Source organism: Herpailurus yagouaroundi, unplaced genomic scaffold, assembly GCF_014898765.1.
Source record: "Herpailurus yagouaroundi ecotype Mexico unplaced genomic scaffold, PumYag 100, whole genome shotgun sequence".
NCBI lineage: Eukaryota > Metazoa > Chordata > Mammalia > Carnivora > Felidae > Herpailurus > Herpailurus yagouaroundi.
Genome location: NW_024412391.1, coordinates 62336786 through 62361900, shown reverse-complemented (window position 1 = coordinate 62361900; position 25115 = coordinate 62336786). Strand labels below are relative to the sequence as shown.

Genomic DNA, 25115 nt, shown 5'->3' with positions numbered 1-25115 from the left:
GAAAAAAAAGAAATCCCTCTGTGGAAAAGCCGAGTGAGGAATGACAATTATTGAATAGCTAAAGAGAGGAGGAAATGCACAGTTTAGTGGTGGGTGCTGTTTAATTTTTCATTGCTTTGCCGGATAGACATTCACCAGCCTAGTTAAGTTGTGAATCCAGGATGGGATTCAAACTGAGCAAATCAAAGTTTAAAAAACTTAAAAAAAATAAAACCCAAAACTCCTTAGAGGAGTTAATCATAATTAATCCATATATACAATGAGAAAAAAAGCACTGTATCACCGCTTATATTTAATTTCCCTTGTTCGTGTATTAGGTGTTCACGTTCACATTTAGCTGTTGAAAAAGAGCTCAGGTTTTGTGAAAAACCAAAATGATATCTATTGTCACTGCACAGGATGTCAGATTAAAAACAATGAAAACACTCGCACTCCTATGGGCCCTGGATCCGCCTAGTGGTGACATATCCTAATTGCAGTTTCAGTCTTTTTGAATGACGGCTTCTTAATAACCCACCAAACTGTTAAACTCAATATATGATCACAGTAAGATTACCATATATAAATGCAGCCTTTGTGATTAGATAAAACAAAATCCCTGGCCCACACAGGCCAAAATTGGAATTTATTTTAAAAATTCTCTTTGTATTTCTAAGATAAATAATACATGAGCTTATTCAATTATATTTACTTTTGTCCAAATAAGATTTCTAACAAATACAACAGAAAACAAGTATATTTTATGCCTACACTATTCTACTTTTCATGAATGTATATTTTTAGATAGTCACTGTTATCACCCAAAACACATGCTTCTTGGTTTTGGATCTCTAGTGAACAATATTTAATCTTGCTTTATTCATCTGTTGACTTATTTTTTTTCTTATGGATAATGAAAACAATCATTATTTTAGCATGAATTAGTTCCAATACACGTGAGTAAGAGACTACTTTAAAATGTAAATAAAAACACAGGTCAAGTAGACAGAGGCCAAGGTTAAGAATAGTTCTGCAGTTTACATTTAAGTCATTAAGGGGCACCTGGGTGACTCAGTTGGTTAAGCATCTGACTCTTGATATCAGCTTGAATCATGATCTCACAGTTTGTGAGTTCGAGCCCTACCTCGGGCTCTGCACTGATGGCCCAGAGCCTGCTTGGGATTCTGTCTCTCCTTCTCTCTGCCCCTCCCCAGTTTGTGCTTGCTCTCTTGCTCTCTCAAAATAAATAAATAAACTTAAAAAAAAATAAAAGTCATTAAAAGATTCATTAAGAAGTATAACTCAAATTGATACCTAAAAAAAAAAAAAAAAAAAAAAAAAAAACAGAAGAAACTGTACAATAGGTAAATGAGTAAATAAGGAGATCCCCATTAGTTCCATGGCAGTAGCTTCCTGTAGTGGGTAACATTTCTATTTCTTCCTGTAGTACAGCCTCTGGCATCAGAAATAGATGGGGAGCCACCCCTCACTAGGTGTATGACCTTGAACACCTGTGAAATGTTAATAGTTATGTAATAACAATACCTACTCCCTCAGGACTGTAATCAGGACTCAATGAGATAATGCACATACAATTGTTGGTGCATTGTCTGCCAAATTTAAGTAACTGCCAAATAGTTTGATGACAATGATGCTGACAATGGGAAAAAAGTATGAGAGGCAAAGTGCCTTGGTAGGGTACAGTGGGTAGAAACACATGCAAGTCTCTCTCCAGGGCTTAAGATGATTTTAACCGGACATTTACTGAGTGGAAAGAACTCTCCTCTGGGAGGCAGACACCCTCGGTCCTGTCCCTAGCATTTCTAGGATTGACCGTGTGGCTGGCCCTGGATGGCTGACTTCATCTCTCCCAGTGAAGTTCACAGTGGTGTTCAAATGGGGAGGTGCCATGACCTGCCAGCTCCAACCTCTCATCTCTCCTTTGTAGGCATGTGTGCTCCCATTAAAGAAGAGAGCTGATGAAATACTCCATACTCACTGAGAATTCCAGCTGCAATATTTAGTTAATTCTTTGTTCCATTTTATTCAAAGAAGGAGCTCATTTACATTCAGCTTTCAATGAAAGAAATTAACGTTGCCATGCCTGCTGATCCCAAGGAAACCCCATAAGGAAGCGGCCACTTTCCCATTCTCCTCCTGCAGACATGCCTTGAGAATTAAACAACAGGCAAAACTTGGATTTCAGTTAGCCTTTAATCTAACTCCCAACTTGTTAATAGTATACAAAGATGTAAGTAGAAAACATCCTAATGTTATCTGTCAGTAGTTCTGAACAGTCACAGTGGTCACACTGTTGGAGCTGAGGTCACTCACATTTTAAGGAAATGCAGTCTACCCTGTTTTCAGTGGACAGGCAGAGAGATGAGGCTTATTTTGTTCAGTGTATCCAGTTGACTGGAAGCAGCTGTGTTCTCTCTCCTTTACTCAGCAGTTTTGAACACTGTCCCTTTTCCTTTTATTTTAAAAGTGCTATTAGAACTGAAGGGGGCTTTCCTTGCTAAAATAAAATTAACTATACGTGTCATACATTTCTGGGTCCGCTTTTCATGGTTAAATCCCCACAGAATTAGCAATTCATAGAAACTTAATTGTTAAAAGAAGTTAGCACACTTGTATCCCAAAAGCACAATTTAGAGTTCGCAGTACAGGGCTCTGTGGTATAAAGTGCCTATGAGCAACTTTCTATCATATACTGAGGCCACGGAACTTCCCTGGAGAACAGATCCGTTGTTGGCATAAACAGTAGTCACGGTAGGCTTCTCAGATAGAATATTCTGGATGCGGAGAACCTATTCAGGGGATACAAAAGATTAATACAGAACCACCATACACCCATGTCACTCAATCACCAATAATCCCTGTCTTCCACAATGACACAATGATTAAGAGGACATGCTGTTGAAAATAGCAGTTACCAATCTTTTTAATGTTTAAGTGAAAGTACTTTTTTTTAAACCTTCAAAGAAAGTACTTTCTTAAACCATTTAGTTGCGCATGCCAACACAGGATTTACTGTTATTATAGTAATTGAGCATTAATGGAAATATTTCCACACCAATGTGAGTACTTTCGCACTACTTTAGCAGGAACAGAAGTCATGTCATGGGGTGAGCTGACAATAAGCTAGGTATTTGAAATTGCCAGTATACCACACAAGGAGGGCACATGTCTTTATAGAAAATGCCTTTTGACCAGTTTCCACCGTAATTTAGTACATCAAAAGATTATCTTTCTGAAAGTATTTGAATAAGTGAAATTCTGCCAATTATTGGCTTACAGCACTTAGAAAATCACTGCATAAGTTTATTGAATTATTGGTTTAAAAGGGCTAAACAAACCATCCCTGTGACAATTTACTGTATTATTAGTTCAAAAGGACTTGAGTCATTAAAGTTGAAAAATTAAGGTTTAAAAAATATGAAAAACCTCTGACGACGGAGGATTATTTGGGTCATAAACGAAGAGCTTCTGGCCATTAGGATGACAGCCTACGAAGATGTCCCCCGAGGAAGGATCAATAGATAAATTATCCACTAGTGTATCCAACTTGAGTACCTTCCAAATGAAAAAACGTCAATATCTAAATGACATGAGAAACTTGATTAAATAATTTAGGGCTAACCTTTCTCGCCTCTTTACACGTGGGAAAATTATACACAGCTCCCTGCTTCCACCCTTTTAGCACCAATATTGCCTAAAATAAATTTAATAAACTGGCTTAGAGTCACTTTTCATCTTCCCTGAAATTAAGAAAGTTAGGGCGATAATCCATCTCTCTAAAAAATGGACTCCTTTTCCCTTAAAAGATGCACAATGATCAGTTAGCTCTAGGAACTCATTCAAAGCAAAATAGGAAATTCTTAATCAATCTAAAATATGTGTTGTCAAGCAGGAAGAAAATAATAATGGTGTGGAACCCAATTTCTACCTTCATTTATTATTGAAAGAGCTGACAATGTGCATAAATCTTCATTGTGGAATCCGTCTATTAGTCTTTTCAATTGTGAAAATTCTTATTGGAATTCATTGGGTACTACCAGTACTGCACGGAATGGGCTCTAAATCTGATGCAAATATCACTCCCAACCCTCTGCTGCGTGTAATCACTCAGTCCTTGTGATTGCTGGGGACAGGAGACTTGCCTGGTTTAGGCAGGAAATATTTAAAAACCCAGAATGGCAACACTGGCATCATAGTCTCTTCTAAGTGAAGCATTGTGGCAATATAGTATAACTATGTAATTACAAAGTGTAATAGATTAAGGTCTACTTATTATATGTAAAATAAGTATTTTACCTTCAATTGAGTTAAGTTCATATTAGGGTGTTTTTCCAAAACATGAATTTCATGAGCCAGTATATCAGCAACGTAGATGTACCTTCACAGAAAGGACACACTAGTTAGAGTTCTGTGCCAGTATAAAGCTTCGTTAACACAGTATGGAAGAATAAGTCTTAATAACCTGCCAAGAAGTTAATCAATGATGGGCCCTCAGGGACTACTTGATAAAGGTCAATTTTTATTTAAAAAGTACTCTTTCAAAATCAATTCATTGTTGCTACAAAAAATCCCGGAATTGCTTAAATTATTTTTCGAAAGGTTTGTAAGGGGGAAAATAATACAGGACATTATCTTGAATATAAAATCTGTGATATTTGCTGCCGAAAGGACAACAAAACAAATGTTTGACTTCCAGAAAAAAGTTTTTACATCCCACAATATAATTTGATATTTCTAGGTGTCATTTTCATGTAGAAATATACAAAGCAGGACACACTTTATTATTTATTAATAGTCATTCACATTTGATAAAATATTTATTAGCATATTGAGAATTTTAAGAGTGAGAGATAAGTATCTATTCAGAACAATCCGTCTACATCTAAGGACGGTGAATTAATGGACTCCTTTACGGTAATTTTACTCGTTGAATTGACTGTTCCATGGCAACTGTTCTATTGAGCAATTATCTTGTGTAAAGCCATGAACTCAGTATTGTGACAGACATAAAGAAGAGGCAGACTCTTCCTAAAAAGTTCATAGCATGTGGGGATGATCAGACTGGTTTGTACACATTAAACAAATAATACAACATGATCGGTACCGTGAAAAATATTTCAGGTCTAGAGACTGAAGAAATATCTAACTCCTGAGAACATAGGAGGCTTCACAAAGGAAACGCATCTGCAGTGGATATGGAAGGAGAGACCGGATTTGAGGAAATGAGGACAAAGCACCTTCTAGGCAGAAAACATGTGAGCAAAGGCACAGGGGCAAGAAGCAGAGAGGCATATTTGCAAAATAATGAGTTCTTTGTCTAAAGCAGGGAAAGTATGAAAACAGTTGAAAAGCGAAGTTGAAGCTCGCCTATTAAAGAAAGTCTAACCCTTTAGCTTGCCTTGATTTGATAAGCAATTGGGTCCCTCTGAATTTTTAGAATAACAAAGTGGCATAATAACAAATGGTCAGTTCCATTCAACAAGTACTGTGCATTTGATCTGCACCTGGCAGTGCTCAGCAGGAGAAGTCAAAGAGGAAGCACACAGAACCCCCTGTCTTGGAGGGCCTCAAAGGCTAACGGAATACAGAACAACAAAACTAACAACAATGCAAAAAATGGAAGTAGACTGAAAACAAGTTGGAAGGAAGTCTAATACGCTAGCCAGAGAGGCTGAGAACCTAAACCAGGCAGGTGTCAGAGGGAAAGAAAAGGGGACTCGAATGAGGGCAGAAGCCCCAGCGGATAGGAAGGTGAAAGAGAAGGAGTTAGAGCTGAATCCTCTTTTATTAGTATTGTTTGTAGCTTGGGTGCTGGAAAGTCTGATTCTCATAATGGAAAGATAAGAGTTGGGGAGAACAACAGATTTCACAGGAGAGTTACAAAGATTCCACATTCATTTTCTGTAATCAAAAGCAGAAATTGTGTCATGAAAAATGACATTTTAGTTGCCAAGGAATGCCAAATTTCTTTCCTGTTATATTTGTAGTAAATTGTTCAGTGTGCTCAGGGAGTAAATGGGAAAGTTAATAAAACTTACTATCCTTTCTGTATGTGATGGTTAGACACATAGAAACAGTGAGATAACTCGGTGGAGGGGGGGCGATTTGGCAAAATCTATACAAGGTAACATTTAAAGGGATCACTCCTTGAGTAAGTGGTTCTATTCTGAGGGGTTTGTTCTATAGAAACACTTGTACAAATGTGGAAAGAGGAAGGGTTCATAGCACTACATTTAGCCAGTGCCCAGCTGGCATTTGAACCCAGGTCTCTCTGTATCATCCCCAAACCTGAAGGTGGATCTTGCTGTAATGCTCACTTAGGGGGCTGTTCCTTAAAAATATCTGGAGGAATGCTGACAAAGTGCAGCCTGCTTGGGATTCTCTCTCTCTCTCCCTCTCTCTGCCCGCCCCGCCCACTCATGCTTATTCTCTCTCTCAAAATGAATAAATAAACTATAAAATAAATACTTAAAAAATAGCTAGAGAAGCTTCAGTGGTAAATGAGAAATACAAAGTACTTTTTATTTAAAAAAAAAAACAACAGAGAAAAAGCCTCCTGCATATCCATTAACAGATAATTGGTTTAATCAGTTTAGGATCATGCCTATAATGGAATAATATACAGCCAATAAAACAAAGACATATTTATTTAAAGGAAACACATACCTCATACTTTAATATGTTTATGTAAATATGGTCCCACTCCATAAAAATTTGCATTTAAAAAATTAAGTTCTACAATGATATATACCAAAATTTAGATATTGTATGTAAACACATAATACACACACACACACACACACACACACACACACATATGTATATAATATACATACATATACCATACACCGAAATAATATCAAGAAAGCTTTTTTACACTAGGGAAAAAACAAAAGCAAAGTGAAGAATTTGGCCCAGCACCACGACTAAGGAGAAATGAAGATACTCTAATAAAGAATCATACTTTTTATCAGGTGAAATATTGATCCCATTTGCTGCATCAAACCCTTCTGCTACCACTTTAACTTCATCTGGACTGTAGTAAACGACATTTGCCCAGTGTAAGTTCAAGTATGTTTCCAAATACTTTAAGAAAGGATCAGAGAAATAGTGGTCATTGGTGGCATAGAAATGTGCCGGTCCAACAGCTATGATATCATTCACACTGAAAGAGAAAAAATAATGTGTGAGAGAAAATAACAAGACAGTTGGTCTCCATACTAAAGATTAAGTCTCTAGAAGGTGTACACAATATGTGCTTCAAACTTTTTGGTACGAGCCTTCCCAGGAAAAGCTCAGCTAAAATCAAATGGCTGTAGTCACATGCAATCTACTATAATATCATTTTTTCAGAGAACAGTTTTGTATGATAACAGGTAATCTGAAGACAGGTCATTTAGCAATTATGGCAGGACTATTATAAAAGAAAAGAGAACTTGGTGCCAACAGGGTATGTTTTTTGACAGCAAGAAATGTAGGGTTTAACAACAGTATGAAAGGACACGGCTGTCTATGGTACAGAGCTGGGTAGAACCTCATTGGCTGGTGAGCTGGTTAGGCCATCAATAACATTTACCTAGCTTCCATTTACTCAGTTGCTAGATTTTCCTGTATTGCTCTGCCTAGTGATTAGTCAAAGTAAAGGCCGATTGTTCAATTTCTACCTGACTCACAAAGCTGACCTGCCGAGACTAGTGAGCACTCGATAAACACTTGCAGAGAGGCGGATGATGAAACTGCCATAGTAAAATGCTTCAGGTGAGAGATTTATACGTGAAAAACAATTACATTTTTAAAACTAGTTAGGCAAGGGTGTTATTAAATTTAAATTCCAATTACCCTATGCAAAAATTTCTGAAAGAGCCTCTTTCTTCTTTGTTAAATGGGAAACAGAGCTACAGGGAAGGTGAGTCCCCTCTTTCTGAAAGAGTACCGTGATACAGAGGCTGCCTGGACAGTATTTATGCTCCTACGTATCATGAGGTGCATTTTTGGAAGAATGATTGGAAGTTCCATGCCTAAGTCCTAGACAGGGATGGAGAAATTAAAAATATGCATCAAGTTCAGACTTAAAAGAAGCAGTAGGCTAAGGCACGCTGAGCTGGGATGATACACATGATTCTCTTTTGGCCACATTATCAACTGGCTGTATCTTCAGGAAGTAGGAGCGATGCACTCCCAGTCTGTACCCCTCCAGTTCTGTGGAGCCATTAGCCCACAGCTAGCACTACCCCTGTGAAAGCACATTGTATCAGTCCCATACAAAGCACACAGACTTCATTTAAACCAGGCCACTCCTCCTTAGCAGGACAACTATTAGTATTTGGACGATGAGTCATCTGAAATGGAAGGTGACAGCAGGAAAAACAGTGAGGTTTGTCTTCTACTCCCAAGATGGCCCTGAAGAGCATCTCCCCTGTAATCCAGTGTTTTATCATTTCTCAAGGGAATCCTCACAGAGCACTGATTATTATGAGTGCCAATGACTTTCCCTGCTCTACAAGGAAGCTACACACGCACATATTTATGTATGCGTATATATACATGTATTTTACCTCTTCTCAAGGCTGAGAAGGACCATTGTGGGGAATATATGGAAATGCCAGAGATAAATCGGAGAATGAACAAAGGGACTGAGTACCTTGGAAGAAGTTCATGTTTGATTGTTTTTAGGTGCAAAAGAGAATTTTCTTCTTCTTCAAATTTAAAAATTTCCACTGTATTCTTAAATTCTGGGTGGTTTACAACAAAGAGATAAACTGTGTCATCTAAAGAATTGAAAGAACAGAGTTAATTTACAAGACATAACCATAGGACCTCTGGGCAGACACTGACATTTAAATACCACAGGCGAGGAAAGGTTGAATGTATAAACTGTTAGACGACCTAACATCATTCTTCTTCCCCTTCTTTCCCATCACTGTCTGGCTGGTGTTATTTCTGATCGTTGGTCCCCTGACCTTTAAGAAAGAGTGTTTCCCACTCCATATACAGAATTCATGAATAATCTGTTTATAGTTTAATTCAGAAATATAGCTCTCTTTTAATGCAATAATCATAGGTCTGTGAAAAAGGTTATGAAATCTAAACATTCTCTCAGGTGTTAACTGTTAGAAATTTCAAATGTAGCCTAAGTTGCTGCTAGCTGGAGAGGCAAATGATCAACTTATTTGTATGAAGAATACAGAAATAATTCATGAGTTAATTGTTCTTCTCTTACTATAGAAATGATCCAAATCTATGTTCCACAGTCATTTGCAAACCATGATAAGTTTCTTAATGTGGGTAGCTCATCAGCTCTTACCGCGGTCTATGAAAGTGCTGATACCATGTGGATTAAACGAAGCCAAATTGAACCCACGGCTGATTCTTAATTCCAGTGCCCTCGGGTTTTCTTCTTTTAGATCCATCATTAGTATCCCTCCAGGCTTATCTGGGGAAAAGCTGTGGAGTCCTGGACACTTTAAACCCTTTTCAAAACAGAGGAAAAAGTTAAATATAGAGGCTTAAGTGTGTTTATGGGCTAAAATGGGCAGTATAAATAAAAGATAAGTAGATCCTTTGATTAAAGGTGGTGGTATTAAAGCTACAAATGGCAAGAAAGCAGCGAGGAGACAGTAGGAAAAATAGGAATTGGAGGCTGGTGAGCTGCAAGACGAACAAGAAATGATTTTTCTGAGTTGAAGCACAAGACCGGGGGTATAGTCTCTTAAGTGGATAACCACAAAGTTGGTGGCCCGGAAGATACCAGGCAGAGTTGAGGATGGGAGAAGTGAAAGTTTACATATGGACTGAAGTTTTGGTGAATGGCTGCAGTCAACACTCCCCTCCTTGTCTCACACCCCAGATCCAATCTGTCAGGAAGTCCTGTTGACTTTACCTTGAAAATATAACCCTTCATAAAGATGTGAACATTCCTCCTGACCTTTTTTTCCGTGACTGCTTTGGCCCAAACCACCACCGCAATTGTGGCAACAGTCTCACAACTGCCCTTTCTGCTTTTTTCTGGCTTTTCCCTATGGAAGACTGGTCTCCCATCAGCATCCAAGTTATGCCGAGGATGTCATGCCTCTGACCAAAACTCCATCTCACTCAGATTAAAAAGTGGACGTTCTTATGATTTACTAAAGACCCTGTATGATCTGCCCTGCTCATCCTCCTACACCTTCCTCGACCGCAAACACTCTAGGTCTCTGCTCCCATCTCCTATTGGCCACACTGGCTTCCCTGATGGTCTTTGAACAAACCAGGCACATTCTCGCCTCAGGGCCTTTATATCCATTGCTCTCTCTGCCTAGGAACGCTACCCCCCCACCCCCCACCAGATACCTAAGGCTCCTAGATTCTTTATCTCTGTTGTCAAAGGTCACTTATTGCCATTTGACATAGATACATTTTTACACGTACATAAATGGCAGCCTGACCACACCCTCAGCATGGCTGTCCCTCTCCACTGCCCCACCTTCCTTTATTTCTTGTAAAAGTACTACTACATCTGACACATATTCATTCTCTCCCCATTGGAACATGAGCCAGGACTTTGCCTCCTTTGTTTGCTGCTAGATCCCAGGGCCTGGAGCAGTGCCTGGCAGGTAGTTTGTCCTTTTCCCACTGATTGCAACTATCGCCTTTATCATGTACTAGACCCCTCTTTATATATTGATCTGTTTGGGGACTCATGCCTATTCCTGTACCAATATACCGCTTTTTAATCTCTATAGCTTTGTTTATAACATACATATATACATGACTATATATATATATATATATATATATATATATATAATTTATTTTCCTGTATAAAATTTGAAAATTAAGTTGCTATTCTGAATGGAACATTATTTTTATTTTTATGACTATTGCATTTTCTATTTGTTTTTTCCTAGTGCATGAGAAGGCGAGGAGTTTTACATGTTCATTCTGAATAGTCTGATCCAACCATTTCATTGAACTCTCTCTCCCCTTAGGTCAAACAGTCTGTTAGTTGAATCTCTTGGATTGTTTAAAAAGCAGGTAATGACAATGTCTGAAAATTATGGCAGTTTTGACTTTTTTTTCTACTTCCTATTTTTTTCTTGTTTTATTGGGTTATTAAGAATTCTAGTAGAGGGGTGCCTGGGTGGCTCAGTCAGTTAAAGCATCTGCTCTTGATTTCAGCTCAGGTCATGATCTCACAGTTTGTGAGTTCAAGCCCCGTGGGCTCTGCGCTGACAGCACAGAACCTGCTTGGGATTCTCTCTCTCTGCTTCTACCTCACTTACGTATGCTCTCTTTCCAGATAAGCAAATAAACTTAAAAAAATTGTTTCAAATTAAAAAAAATAATAAAAAGAGCTCTAGTAGATTACTGATGGTCACAGTATTTGGGGGCACTGTGTCCCTTTTTTAAACATTTATGGGAAGGTAGCACCAGTGGTAATGTTACACCACTGAGAATGATGTTTGCTGTAGGTTTCAGAGAAATTACCTTCTATGTCTAGTTTTCTGGGATCCTTCAAGCAGGAATGAACTGTTGCATTTTTATTCAGTGTTTTCTGGGGACCCCCTGAAATGACCTAGGTCTTTTCTCTTTCAAATCTTTTCAGTCATATTTTATGCAAGTTTAAAAGAGTGTACAAAAATGAAGTCCCACTTTGTGTACAAAATTGAACATAACAGGAATTCTCCCCAATTAAAAAAAAATCTATCAAAATGCTCTAACTTCAAGGCTGGCAGGCTCAGCAAGCAGAAAACTGGAATTGTACTATTGCTACATGGGAGTGCCACTTCTATTTTGGAGCACGGTCCCATAAACAAGAGCATGATTTCAATGCACAGAAAGCAGGGATGGTGATAACTATTCATGATTATTTTAATATTGCCCATCACATAAATCTGTTTTTTTCCTCTTTTTAAAAGTTTTACTTATTTTTACTTGCAGCAAAATATACGTACCAAAATTGATCACCTTCACCATTTTAAGTGTAGAGTTCAGTAGCGTTAAGTGCATTCACATTGTCATTTAAATCTTTTTTGTATTCTATTCTGTGTCATACAATTCTTCAGTAAGGGTGATGTGGGGCTGGAGGTAACCCTCAAACCCACAGCTGTGCAAAGTGTGGAACAGGATGGGTTACATGGGCTAACATGCTTGGAGGAAGAACAAACAGCTGCCAGGAGGTACACATTACTCGTTACTCATTTAGAAAGAAGTGCATTCTGAGAAATAGTAGAGACAATGCTGAGTAATTTTAAAAAAACAGCAGTTAAGTGGGATTATTTCTAAATCTGAAAAAAAGAAAAGACAGTCATATCACCAAGGAAGGACAAAAAAGCTGAAGAAATTCTGTTGACATGCCTACAAGATCATTATGACTATTCTAAGCCCCTTAGTGAAAATGGCTATAGATTTATGTGCTTGGAGACCTCACTCCTCCTAATTCAGATTTATTCCTATGGGGGCTGAGATCTTGAAACAGGTGAGTTCTGGATTACACAAATCTCTGAGAACACGTCCTTTGCAAAACAAAAAACAAAAAACAAAAAACCAACACCAACAACAAACACAAAAAACCAAAAACCAAAAAGAAACACATACACACACACACACACACACACACACACGCACACACACACCTCAACAAGTGCTTTCTACTTTCCTCAGGATTTTTGCGCCTGTAGTTATGAATAATTTTGATGAGGAATCCCAGTGTTTTCTCCTAAGCCTATAGACATATGTGCAAGCATGTGCTTCCAAACAAACAACCCAGAGACCTACTAGAAATATCATTTTACTCATTCTGTGTAGGTAATTAAATAAAACTTGTCTTTTGAAACTGTATTTTTTAAATTTCATATAAATATTAGTGTGTCTGCCAAAGCCTACAATGTTTCTTTTTTCCCTCAGTGGTAACAACCAACTGTTCAGTCTTTCACCTAAAAACTATCAGGAACCTGAAGAGTGTTCTAACCCTCACTTTCCTCTAAGCCAAGTTCTCTCAGCTTTCCCATACCTCTCACAACTGTTTTATTAGTGCTGTGACTCTTCAAAAGTCCCTCTATGGTTTCCGCATCTGAGTCTCAGAGCCTGAAAACGATGGATGCTGAGAGGGAACAGAATCATTACAGGCTGCCTTCAAATTCTGATACGTCTTGGGGCACCTGGGTGGCTCAGTCGGGTAAGCATCTGACTTCAGCTCAGGTCATGATCTCGCACTTTGTGGGTTCAAGCCCCACGTCGGGCTCTGGGCTGACAGTTCAGAGACTGGAGCCTACTTGGGATTCTGTGTCTCCCTCTCTCTCTGCCCCTCCTCTGCTTGAACTCTGTCTCTCTCTCTTTCTCTCTCTCTCAAAAATAGATAAACATTAAAAAAAATTGTTTTTAATCTGATACATCTTGCTCAAGAAAAACCAAACCCACAAAAATGCCACAGACAGTCACTGGCACCCAAGCCAGGGAAGAAGGGTGATCAGAACTTCCTCATCTCCCACTTACAAAGTTTTCCAGTTAGAGGCTACTGGTGAAGGTCAGAACACAGTCAATTTTAAAGACTTTCTACTGTATACCCAGAAACGTGACTATTTTTCATCTTCTAGGAATGAAGGCAAAAGTGAAGGTTATAAATAAACTCAGTTGATTATTTTCCACTTATGACAGGCTATTCAGCGGGAAAAGGAAAGAAACTAGAAAAAGAAAAAAGCCTTTGTCTGGGAAAGTTAGTATAGTGTTTGAAAATAAACAATAACAGCAAGAGTATAAGCTTAAAATGGAGGATCTAATGGAAAGAAAGAGATGCTTTATTTTATTTATTTATTTATTTATTTATTTTTAATGTTTATTTATTTTTGAGAGAGAGAGAGACAGCGTGAGCAGGGGAGGGACACAGAGAGAGAGGGAGACACAGAATCCAAAGCAGCTCCAGGCGCTGAGCTGTCAGCACAGAGCCCGACGTAGGGCTGGAACTCACAGACTGTGATATCATGACCTCAGCTGAAGTCAGATGCTTAACTGACTGAGCCACCCAGGCACCCTGATGGATGCTATATTTAAAAGAACGTAATGTAGTATGGAATATCCATAATAATGCCCAAAATATCCTTTTTAATAACAAACTTCTGAAACACAGATTGCATTGGAATATTTTAGTGCAATGCAGTAGGCACGTAAAGAGCAGCTCATCAACTGGCAAAGACTTGTTTATCTCTACATTTAGATAAGCTTGAAGACATTTTCCCAAACCTCGTTTACATGGTCTTTTTTGTTCAAAACACAGTTTTGAAAGTGAGGAATTAAAAAAACAAGTTCCTGTCCTGTAGGCCTCCTCAAACTCTCTTGTACGTCCTCCACTGAGACTAGGGAAAGAAGGAGATACTCACCACACTAAAGAAAGCCAGACCATTGGGAAGGATGTCAATATCATCTGCGCCAGCCTCTGGAAGTCCAAGAAAACAGATAAAGGTTATGTTCAAATTCCATTATTTGTTAGACACAGCACAACAGGGACTTTCTTTACTTTACCAGTGTCTGAATTGTTAGGAATAGTTCCAATTTTTTCTGAGGAAGCACTCTCTTTAATACACATCCATCGAAATCCCTTCCTGCAGTGAACCTCTAACTTTAAATGTTAGATATTTTATGTTTACTCAAATCAAAGTCAAGTAATCACCACACTTCCAGATATAATACAGAAAAAGCTGACATCTGTACACTCTTATGATAAACATCCAGATGTCTGTACAAAAGTAATTGACATCAGGGGAATATTACTTTCAGAGTGAAGGGCTCATAGTCATTTAGCCATGCAAATATCCTTGTCCCTTTCTCTGCTCATTCAATCTGAAGCAAACACAGACATTTCTCTCATTAACAGAGATAAAGCACCTGGGATTATATATTCCCTCTTTTAAAAACAATGTCTGCTTGTTCTCATAAGCAAAGAAAGCTTTCCATTTAATCTTTAAATTTAGGCTTTAAACTACAGAAAACAACTAGCAAAAGAAAATTAATGAAAAATACCATGCACCTAAGCCAGCTGAATCTTCTAACGGTTGTCTCTGAGCAGGCTACAATTACTATTGATTGTTTATTGATTGTCTTCAGTGCACTCCACACAGCACAGCAAATAATTAGACATAAGACCTTCCCAGTGGTCTCACTGTGTAAATTCTGCAGACAGATAATAGACCCAAACACAAGAAAAGAGGAATAAAAATGGCTTAGATTAAGCCAAATCATGACACATTCTTTGAGTCCACAAAATCCAATCTTCCCCTTTAAGACCTCTCCAAAGGATTTCTCCAAGATTATTTCTAGGTTGTCAAAAACAAACAGCATCTATGCAGCCATTTTGGTTTTGATTCATGAGTTTGCATTTGGTTGGTTGCCTCCAGTGTCGCCGGCTCTATCACAGTGGAGAAAAGCAAAAGAAAATACAAATGCCAAGAACTTCACTTTGTAAAGAAGACTGCAATCATGAATACATGCAATGCCTGCTCCTTGGCAAGAAGATATATGTGTGAGTGTATATATATATATATATATATATATGTATATACATATATATATATATATATACACTCACACATATATACATATATATGCATACACACACACACATACACATGCTTTAAGCATGGCATGATGGAGGAGTTCTTAGCCTGGTCTGTGGATTCCTAAGGAGCCACAGATGGGTTCCAGAATCTATGAACTAGTTGAAATTGTATGGAAGGCAAAATGGCACCTGGATGTATGGCTGAGAAATCCTATGAAAAGGATGAACCTTGGCTTTTAGTAGGTTGAACAAAAGGTCTTTAATAGCCCCCAAAAGTTAAGAATCACTAGACTCTAATCCCAGGGTTCTCAACTGGTAATGAGCAGGGACCAGGGGACTCTACGCCACATGTATGTATATGCAAACACAAACATACACACACACTCACATGCACATGTCAGTCCAAGTTTTGTTTTCTAGACCCATTTAGTAGGAAGCCAATTAAATAAAATTTGTTGTGGGGTGCCTGGGTGGCTCAGTTGGATAAGCATCTGACTTCGGCTCAGGTCTCATGGTTTGTGGGTTTGAGCCCCACGTTGGGCTCTGTGCTGACAGCTCAGAGTCCGAAGCCTGCTTTGGATTCTGTGTCTCCTGCTCTCTCTCTCTCTCTCGCTCTCTCTCTCTCTCTCTCTCTCCCTGCTCCTCTCTCTCAAAAATAAGTAAACATTAAAAATTTTTTTAAAATAATAAAATAAATAAATAAATAAAATTTGTTTTTCTTGAAAAATTACTTGAAACAATTTAATTTCAACATATACATGCTTATGCACATAGAACAAGAAAGGATATACAGAAAAAATTAACAATGGTTCTTTAGGTGGTAGGATTATGAATGATTTTCATTTCTTCTTTATACTTTTCTTTGTTTAAAATTTTCTACAAATAATAGTATCGTTTTAGTAATCAAGAAAAGAACAATGTTTGTGAAAGGTATTTTCATTTCAACTACATCATAACTTCTTTGTGTAATCCCATCACCTAATTCCAAGAAAAAAATAGTAAGTCTTATCTGTAGCTTTCTTTAGAATAGTTTCCAGATCTACTCCCTCCATCTTCATTTCTATATCCATTACTACAACAGGATTTTATCATTTCCTATCACCTCTTGGGTGTGATTACTGCAAGCGTAGTCAATACTGGAGAAATTTTTTTCTCCTCTAATTCAGTAATAGCAGTAGTACTAGTACTAATAATAATAGCTACTAGATATTGTGTTTACCAAGGGCTAGACTCCTCGCAAGTACTTTACATACATTATTTCACACAATTTCTATATCCCTTGGAAGCAATATTATTATCTCTTTCTTTAGAGTAAAGAATACAGAGCGTTTGAATAGTTAAGCAAATCGTTCAAGGTCACAAACTGGGAAGCTGGGACTCAAGTCTTTTCCTTCTGACTTAAAAGCACACAGAAAAGAAAATACAACGTAGCAGTGAATGAATTTTCTATGTCAGAACCATCCCCTGGTTCCTCTCTAAAGACACTTTACTTTGTAAATTTGACTGTGGTCAGTTCCACATGTTAGCTTTTTCCCAAAACGTTTTGCTTCCATTCCTCCTACCAAGATCTTCCCCAATCCATATTCGGTACTTTTTGTTAAAACCTCTTTCAAAACCCTCTTGCTCTAGAAAGTCTTCTAGCTTACTTAGCACATCAGGTTTTGATCTATTTTTTATTATATCTTTGGTAATTATCTGTGTCAGAGATGGCTAACTGCTCCCCAGTATCCATATTCCCCATCTTCCTTTTCAGCTACAGGCACATGGCAACCCAGCTAAGGACATTTTCTACCCTTTCTTGAGATACTTGTGGCCATTTGCCTAGGTTCAGGTTAACAGGATGCGAGAGTACAATATGTATGCAATATCTGGGTAAAATAAGCTAAAAATAATATCCACATAAATTTTCTTTCTATCCCTTCATGTTGGGAAATGGCAACAGTTGGAGTTGGAGTCTCCAGTTGGAGACTCAGTTGGAGAAAGCAGCAATATGTTGAAGAGACTTGTGTTGCTTCATCAACCTTTGTCCCAGATTAGCCACATGGAGCACAACCATCTAATCACCTAGGCCATTTGCTTATCTTTGGATTGGACTGCCATGTAAAAGGGAATAAATTTCTCTCTCCTCTCCTCTAGGTGTAACTTTATAACACCAAATCATCCCTTGCCATTCCCAATAGAGTATCCGATATGTAACGTAACTATTTTTCTCCACTTTTTTGGTTCACTGGTGAGGGAGGTATGTGTGTTAGTCACTCTGGGAAAAGATACTATATTGCAAAGAGAATTTGCCAAACGTCTCTGAGTCTTGGGTCCTTATCTATTATATACAGAAGAGAAAAAAGAAAAAAAATCTATTATCTCACAGTAGTGTACATTTTGTTTTCCTTTCGTAGAAGACTATAAAGTAAATGATCACAAGGGCTACCAACTTTAATGTTTTTTTTTCTTTTAAATCTCCCCAGCAGCATTTATTGTAAAGGTCTTGATTGCCAAGTGTATAAAACCACTAATTAACTCAAGAGAGACAATCCATTCAAAATTTTCTTTTAGTCCAGGACTCTGAATGCCCGCATTTTCAAAGACATTTAGAAAATGTTTTAAGCTTTTAAGTCTCTATAAATAGACTTAACTAGATCCTGTCATTATAATTTTTTTATTATTTAGATGTTGATATTAGGCCAAATCATGGGTGTGTAAGAGCCTGGTTTCTGTCCGTAAGATACAATCAGAAGGAAAACCAAAAAATAGGATAGTTGAGCTTACTTGGTGCCCCCGCAGAAGGCACACATCTGGTATGGCATGTGGTAGGTGATTATTATTTATTAAAACAGAAAGACATGAGATGATATGTATAGAGCACTCAAGAGTTGCGAAGAGTTCATTTCTAGTCACGGTGAATGCAGCACCATAGTGTGTGTGGGTGTGGGTGCTGATGGGGATGGAAGCGTAGGGAAAGTGGTCTTACCTCTTGGAGGGATAGCTGGCTTCAAGTGCGTGGCTACTACTGTTTCCCAAAGTGGAAACTGACAAAGAGAACCTTTCAACCCTTGTTGCCTACCATAAGAAGTTGCTTTTGCCTCTATGGGCATGTATATGCCCAGCACACTGTTATTCCCTATAATCAAAGACCACTGAATAAGTGACTGTTGTTAAAAACATGTAACTACATGCTATTATTAACCACTATGCATCACCAACATAGCATTCAACAAATGTTCATACAGTGTGTGCTAACCACAGAAGCAAAAACAAAAACAAAAAAACAAAAACAAAAAAAAATAGAAAGAAAAAAAGCACGATTCTAATTAGATCTAAAAATGTATCCCAAATGTGCTTCTAATCACTCATCGTCTTCGCTCTGTTGCCTTTTGAAGTGCCTCAGAGGCATTAAACACTTCACAAGAAGGGCCATAGGTGACATATTTCCTCATTCTTTCCAATTCCAGACAGCAGCTCACACACATCACAACATAAAGGTCACAAACACAGACAGACGCCTGTTCAGAATACAAATGTCTTTGGGCTTGTTTTTCTCTGAGGAGCCCTCCATCCCAGTGAGTTGTAACAGCAATACACTTGGCAGTTCATCCTGGAATGTGTCTGGCTGTGCCCTATTGTCTACTCTGGGACTTGAATTCACAGAAGGTGGGCTCCACAGAGCCAAGGGCTATTTAATAATTTGACAATTATTAACTCAGTAGCAGGAGTAACCTTCGAGATCACTGACTCACCCTCCCAACCTTGTACAACATCCCTCACAGATGCCATCTGGCTTTTGCTTAGTGGCCATTCTGAAGGGGCTCTTCATGAAAGCAGCCAGAAGGCAGGATGCAGTTGCTGAGTTTCTTGGGACTCCAGACAACCTTATTTCTAGAACTGTCTGCATTATCCAGCACAGATCTTGCCCGTGTGGTATTTGATACTGAGTTTGTATCTTCCTGCTAAGTGTGTGGGCAACGGTAAGGGCAACAAAGAGGAGAAGCCCCAGGAGCAAGAAGTCACGGAGTCCAGGCAAGGGAGATAGAACTAGGAAGGTGGACTAAAGCAACAATGGAAAATAGGACACAGGGCACATAAAAAACAGATGCGGAAAGGGAAGGCGAATAACACAACTGGAAAGAAACTTTGAAGTACAGAAGGCTGCTCTGAAAACTGATAGGTTTCATGAAAATGAAGCCTTCTTGTGTCTGATCCAGAAAAGGATCACTACTTTGTTTTTGTTCAAAGAGCACTGTGAACTCTGCCTGTAGTGAATGTGGTTATAGATATGAAGTACTTTATTAGCAATGCCAATCCAGGGCAATTTAGCAATGACTATCAAAACTTAAAACACGTCTGCTCCCTGAACAACAATCTCACCGTCAACAAGTCATCCTACAGACATACAAGAGCTACATGTACAATGATGTTCACTGATTTGTTTGTGGTTGCAAAAAACTGCAACCATCCAAATGTGCATCAAGAAGGAAATGATTAAATAAACCACGGTATGTGCAAACAGTAAAAAGAAGGAGGTAGGTCTACATGAGTTGATGTGGAAAGCTGTTCACCTTCCACTGAGAACAAAGCAGGTTGCAGAATATAATCTTATATTAAGATGCCGTTTGTGAAATATGCATGTATTTGTTTGCATTTGAGTTGGAAGTATCAGGAAAGATAAGGAAAACTTTATCTCTGGAGTTATTTCTGTGTGGGGTGGAGATTTTGTTGAGAGATTTTCATTTTCCATTTTGTAACTTCTCTTTTTTCTGACACTTTCACTAGCTGACCTCTAGGCTGACAGAGCACAGATTCCAGGGGCCACACACAGCGAAGAATATAAACTTTATAAAACGTGTTCAGAAAAGTCACTAAACAAGCAAGAAATCAAGCAACAAACATAGGATTACACAAATAATTAACAAATTGCAGGGAGAGTGGGGGACAAAAGAAATACAGGTGCATGAGATTAAAAAAAAAAAAAAAAAAAGACTGACCAAAGAGGTTTTCATTGACTTAATGTGATTTTTCCTCTGATGAACGCTAGTGGTGTGCCAAAACACTGCTAATGAGTTTTTTCGTGTTTTTGGCCAAACAATGTAAGGAGTATAACAAGCATTTTCTCATACTCACCGATTCCTTTAATGAGGTGGCAGTTTGGAAGGTCTACGGATTCTACTTCTCTGGAGGCTTTAAGTCGATTCCTGTTTAAAAAAAAAAAAAATCTATCTGTTTATGTATTCCTTGCTTTGTTGCAGACAGGGTTTAAAGAGGCTTACAGCAATACATAAAACATAGCATAAATCTAAAGCAGATGAAAGAGAAGACAGAAAAACAAGGGTAGGAACATTAAAGAGCACCAGAAATGAAGTTAAAATAAAAATGCGTATCACAAAGTTGTATGTGTGAATGTGGATCATAAAAGAAAGCCAACAACTCAACAAATAAAACTTGTAATGCAAGTTCCTGTGCAAATATAAACACAGCACCAGGTCACATTCCGCACAGCTCTGGTGTTGTGGGAAGAGCTCCAGATGTGGAGCCAGCAGCCCTGTCTTCCTACCGAGGGCCCGGAGGAGCCGGAAAATGCTCAGACCCTCTGCAAAGTGACACGGTGCCTGACAGGAGGCCAAGAGAAGATGGGTTTTCCAGAGCCAGGCACACAGAAGATACCCTACAAGCAGCTGTCAAGAACTGGGTCGAGGAGATCCCAGCCCCACACAGTGTTCATTAGGTGAGAGCTTCTCAGAACATCAATTACCTCAGCAAAACTACTTGCTGTTGCTGTTTGGCAAAAAATAAAGTGAAGAAATCATGAGAAAATGGCAAACTGTAATGAACGGTCCCCCCTCTACCAGAGAAGGCCACAAAGCAGTTTGGGCAAACAGGTGGGGGAGTTCTTCTTTTGAAGCCACATGCTATATAGGCTTTTTGCCTTCTCTTCGCTCACTCTCTCCCCTTCTCTTTCTGTTCTCTACAGTCACAAATGTTAAGAGTGCTTGCAGGGTGACTGACATTTTTCAAAGTGGGTCACATATATCACACATTTAAGAGACGACAATGGTAAGTTGCTGCTTGTCCCTCTTCCATTCATACCCTTGACAGCGTCTGACTTCTAGACACCAAATATGGGGAGGTCTACCGATCTCAGCAACATGGCAGAAAGTCGAGGCCTACCTAACTCAGAATTACCAACAGGTGGTAGCAACCATATATTTTGGCAACTCATATCATATATAGTGTTTCTGATTAAAATGTTCATCAGTCTGTTATTTTGAATCATGTAACTCAAATAGTATCCAAATTTCTTGAAACAATATAGCAATAAGGCTATAAAAATTGAAGTGAATCAAATATAAATAAAATAGAAAATTAAAATTAAAAGTAACTAAAGTAAACATATAAAATATGTAGGTGTAATGAAAATTAAACATAAAATACAATGTTAACGCAAAGCAAGACAAAATACAATAAATCTCACATTTACAAGTCCCCGGAGGGATCAAATTTTTCATTTTTTATTTAATTTTATGTTTTTTGAAGTTTATCTATTTTGAGAGACAGAGAGACAGTGAGAGCAAGAATAGGGGAGAGAACAAGGGAGAGAGAGAATCTGTCAGCGCAGAGCCCCAGGAGGGGCTCAATCCTAGGAACCATGCCATTATGACCTGAGCCGAAATCGAGTCAGAAGCCTCACCGACTGAGCCACCAAGGCCCCCCAACCCCGGAGTGATTTAAAGGGAAAATATGTATACTTGGCCTAATGTAGTAGAGTGGCAGTAATACGAGTGATAATGGGAATGCCACTGCTGATAGCCATGGGTGGTAAAAGAAAATCAATAATAAAAACAGTTAAAACTCACTGAGTCGGCCACTGTTCTATGTGATTTACTTGAATGACTTCACTGAATTGCTACAACAATCCTAAGAAGTAGGTACACTTGTCCCTACTTAGGAATGAGGGAAGTGACTCAAGAGGTGAAGCAACTTTGCTGAGGTTTGACACCTGCTGGGAAGAACCTTCCAAGGCAGTGCTCTAACCCACTCTGGTATTTTTCTCAGAAAGGAGGGAAGAGATCTGTGCTTCTGCCTTAGCAGAAAGACTGCCTGACCATCAGCAGGTTAATCTCTATGGGCATCGGTCTTCTTTATGTGTAAAACAAGGATGAGGTTAGATGACCTCTCAGGTTCAGTGGACACTGCATGACTCCAGAAACAGATGGAGATACATCAGTAGGTCTCAGCTGTGGCTTCATCAACTTTCTGTGTCATGCATTGGCTTGGGTGTCAATTTTATACAACTTACTATTATGTCCCTTTAACTCTACAAAAAGAGGAAGAGGATTATCATCTACCTATTGCCAAGATAAACTATATGGATAAAATACAATTCAGATGTGTTTGAACAATTTAGGTGGGTTATATCTTTACAGACAACTTAGGTCTGCACAAATGACTGATGATTACACACTGCTAATAGGGTAAACTTCATCAACTAGTTTGGCTGTACAATATCATCTCTAGAAATGCAGACTGCGTACTATTAAAACTGAGTTACGCAGGGGGCACCTGGGTGGCTCAGTTGGTTAATTGGTTAAGCGGCTGACTTCGGCTCAGGTCATGATCTCACAGTTCGTGAGTTTGAGCCCCGCGTCGGGCTCTGCGCTGACAGCTCAGAGCCTGGAGCCTGTTTCAGTTTCTGTGCATGTGTCTCTCTGTTCCTCCCCCGATCTCTCTCTCTCAAAAAAAAAAAAAAAAAAAAAAAAAAATGAATACACTTTAAATTAAAAAAACAAAACAAAACTGGAGTCACACAAGAGTTGTGCAGAACTTCCGGTTAATCAAATCATTTTTTCTTATCTTTCCTTTAGAAGAAAAGATAGGCTTTTGTTTCCAACCTTCGTGGCCCATCAAGACTTTCACATCCTTTCTGTAGAATACTGCTAGGCTTTTTACCTGGTAGAACTACCAGTTCCCTACCCATTAGTGAACTTCTGCATTAAGGCTGGTAGGACCTATTAGCTAACAAACCTAAAGCCATTCTCAACCCCTTTCTTCCTTGCTCCTTTCCACTGCAGACAGACAAGCCAAATATTTGCTTCCCCAGCCCCCTTTGTATTTAGACGCAATCATATGACCCAGGCTTTGGAGAAAGATATTTTTGTTCCTGATAGAAAATGCAGACACGGGGCGCCTGGGTGGCTCAGTCGGTTAAGCGGCCGACTTCGGCTCAGGTCATGATCTCGCGGTCCATGAGTTCCAGCCCCGCGTGGGGCTCTGTGCTGACCGCTCAGAGCCTGGAGCCTGTTTCGGATTCTGTGTCTCCCTCTCTCTCTGACCCTCCCCCGTTCATGCTCTGTCTCTCTCTGTCTCAAAAATAAATAAACGTTAAAAAAAATATTATAAAAAAAAAAAAGAAAATGCAGACACAAGATGAGAGCTAATTGGCATCACCCCTTCTCCCTTCTTCATGATATGACCACACGTACAGTGCTTGAGACCATACCAACCATTCAGTATCCTTAACACGACAAGTATGAGGACATAAAGCCAACAGTGAAGGATTGAAGGACAAAACTAGAAGAATCTAATTTTTTTTTTATATGACCACAGGCTTGATGGAAAAGCTATAGAATGACTTACCTACAAAGTTTTCATCATGTGAGAAAAATAAGCCTTTATTTATATATAATTAATTTGATGCATGTTATTTGCAACTGAAAACACTCCTGTTAACCAATTTAAGAAGTCTGGGGAGTATATATGAGAAAACTACACAAACCTCTTTGGACTAGGAGATCAGTCAGCTCAAATATATTTATGCCAAATTAAAAATAAATAAATAGGGAAACCTGGGTAGCTCAGTCGGTTAAGCATCTGACTTTGGCTCAAGTCATGATCTCGTGGTCCATGAGTTCGAGCTCCATGTTGGGCTCTGTGCTGACAGCTCAGAGCCTGGACCCTGCTTTGGATTCTGTGTCTCCCTCTTTCTCTGCGCCTCCCCTGCTCACACTCTGTCTCTCTCTCAAAAATAAACATTAAAAAAATTTTTAAGTAATATATTTTTAAAAATAATAAATAAATAAGTAAACAAATAAATGGTACAAACACAAATAAGTGACATTTTTGCTACAGCCTATTTGCTCCCTAACACTTTATGTCCACAGCATCCTTGTGACTGAATTAGGTCAGGGATGGCTGTCTGCTGTCCTGCAGACATTGTCAATCAATCATAGCACTCTTTTCCTTTAACCCACAGCCAGCCTCAGACATAATATTCTAGGCAACCGCTACTGCTCTAGGCTCCTTCTGCTTTTCTCACTTTCTCACTTCTTTTTCATTAAAATTTTGTTATTTTTCTTTTAGTTACAACTATACGATAGGTGTAGTGCAGCAAAGAATATACACGGTCTTCCTTCAACTGAGCCAGCAGTCTTCCCAAATGATCCCTAACAGAAACAGGTACATCAAGGTTCTTCAGCAGGGGTCCAGGGGACTTTATAGAGTCGTGGGAAAAATTCAGGGATCCATGAACATAAATGGGAAAAAAATATATATCTTTATTTAAACCTAACTGAAAGTAAGTCTCCTTCAACGATGACTG

At 38.7% G+C, this 25115-nt stretch overlaps 1 protein-coding gene across 1 annotated transcript in view; it reads right to left on the bottom strand.

Annotated features, from left to right (window-relative positions):
• Window positions 1-1998: 1998 nt before the first annotated feature.
• The window catches only part of PON2 (paraoxonase 2), a 28285-nt gene continuing 5168 nt past the window's right edge, over window positions 1999-25115 (bottom strand). Inside the window, exons 2-9 of the mRNA XM_040472614.1 lie at window positions 20645-20715; window positions 14355-14410; window positions 9305-9470; window positions 8642-8768; window positions 6965-7165; window positions 4297-4378; window positions 3427-3555; window positions 1999-2789 (exon numbers count right to left, since the gene is read on the bottom strand). Coding sequence (XP_040328548.1) covers window positions 2631-2789; window positions 3427-3555; window positions 4297-4378; window positions 6965-7165; window positions 8642-8768; window positions 9305-9470; window positions 14355-14410; window positions 20645-20715 — 991 coding nt within the window. The 3' untranslated portion in view covers window positions 1999-2630. The remainder of the gene's footprint in view (window positions 2790-3426; window positions 3556-4296; window positions 4379-6964; window positions 7166-8641; window positions 8769-9304; window positions 9471-14354; window positions 14411-20644; window positions 20716-25115) is intronic.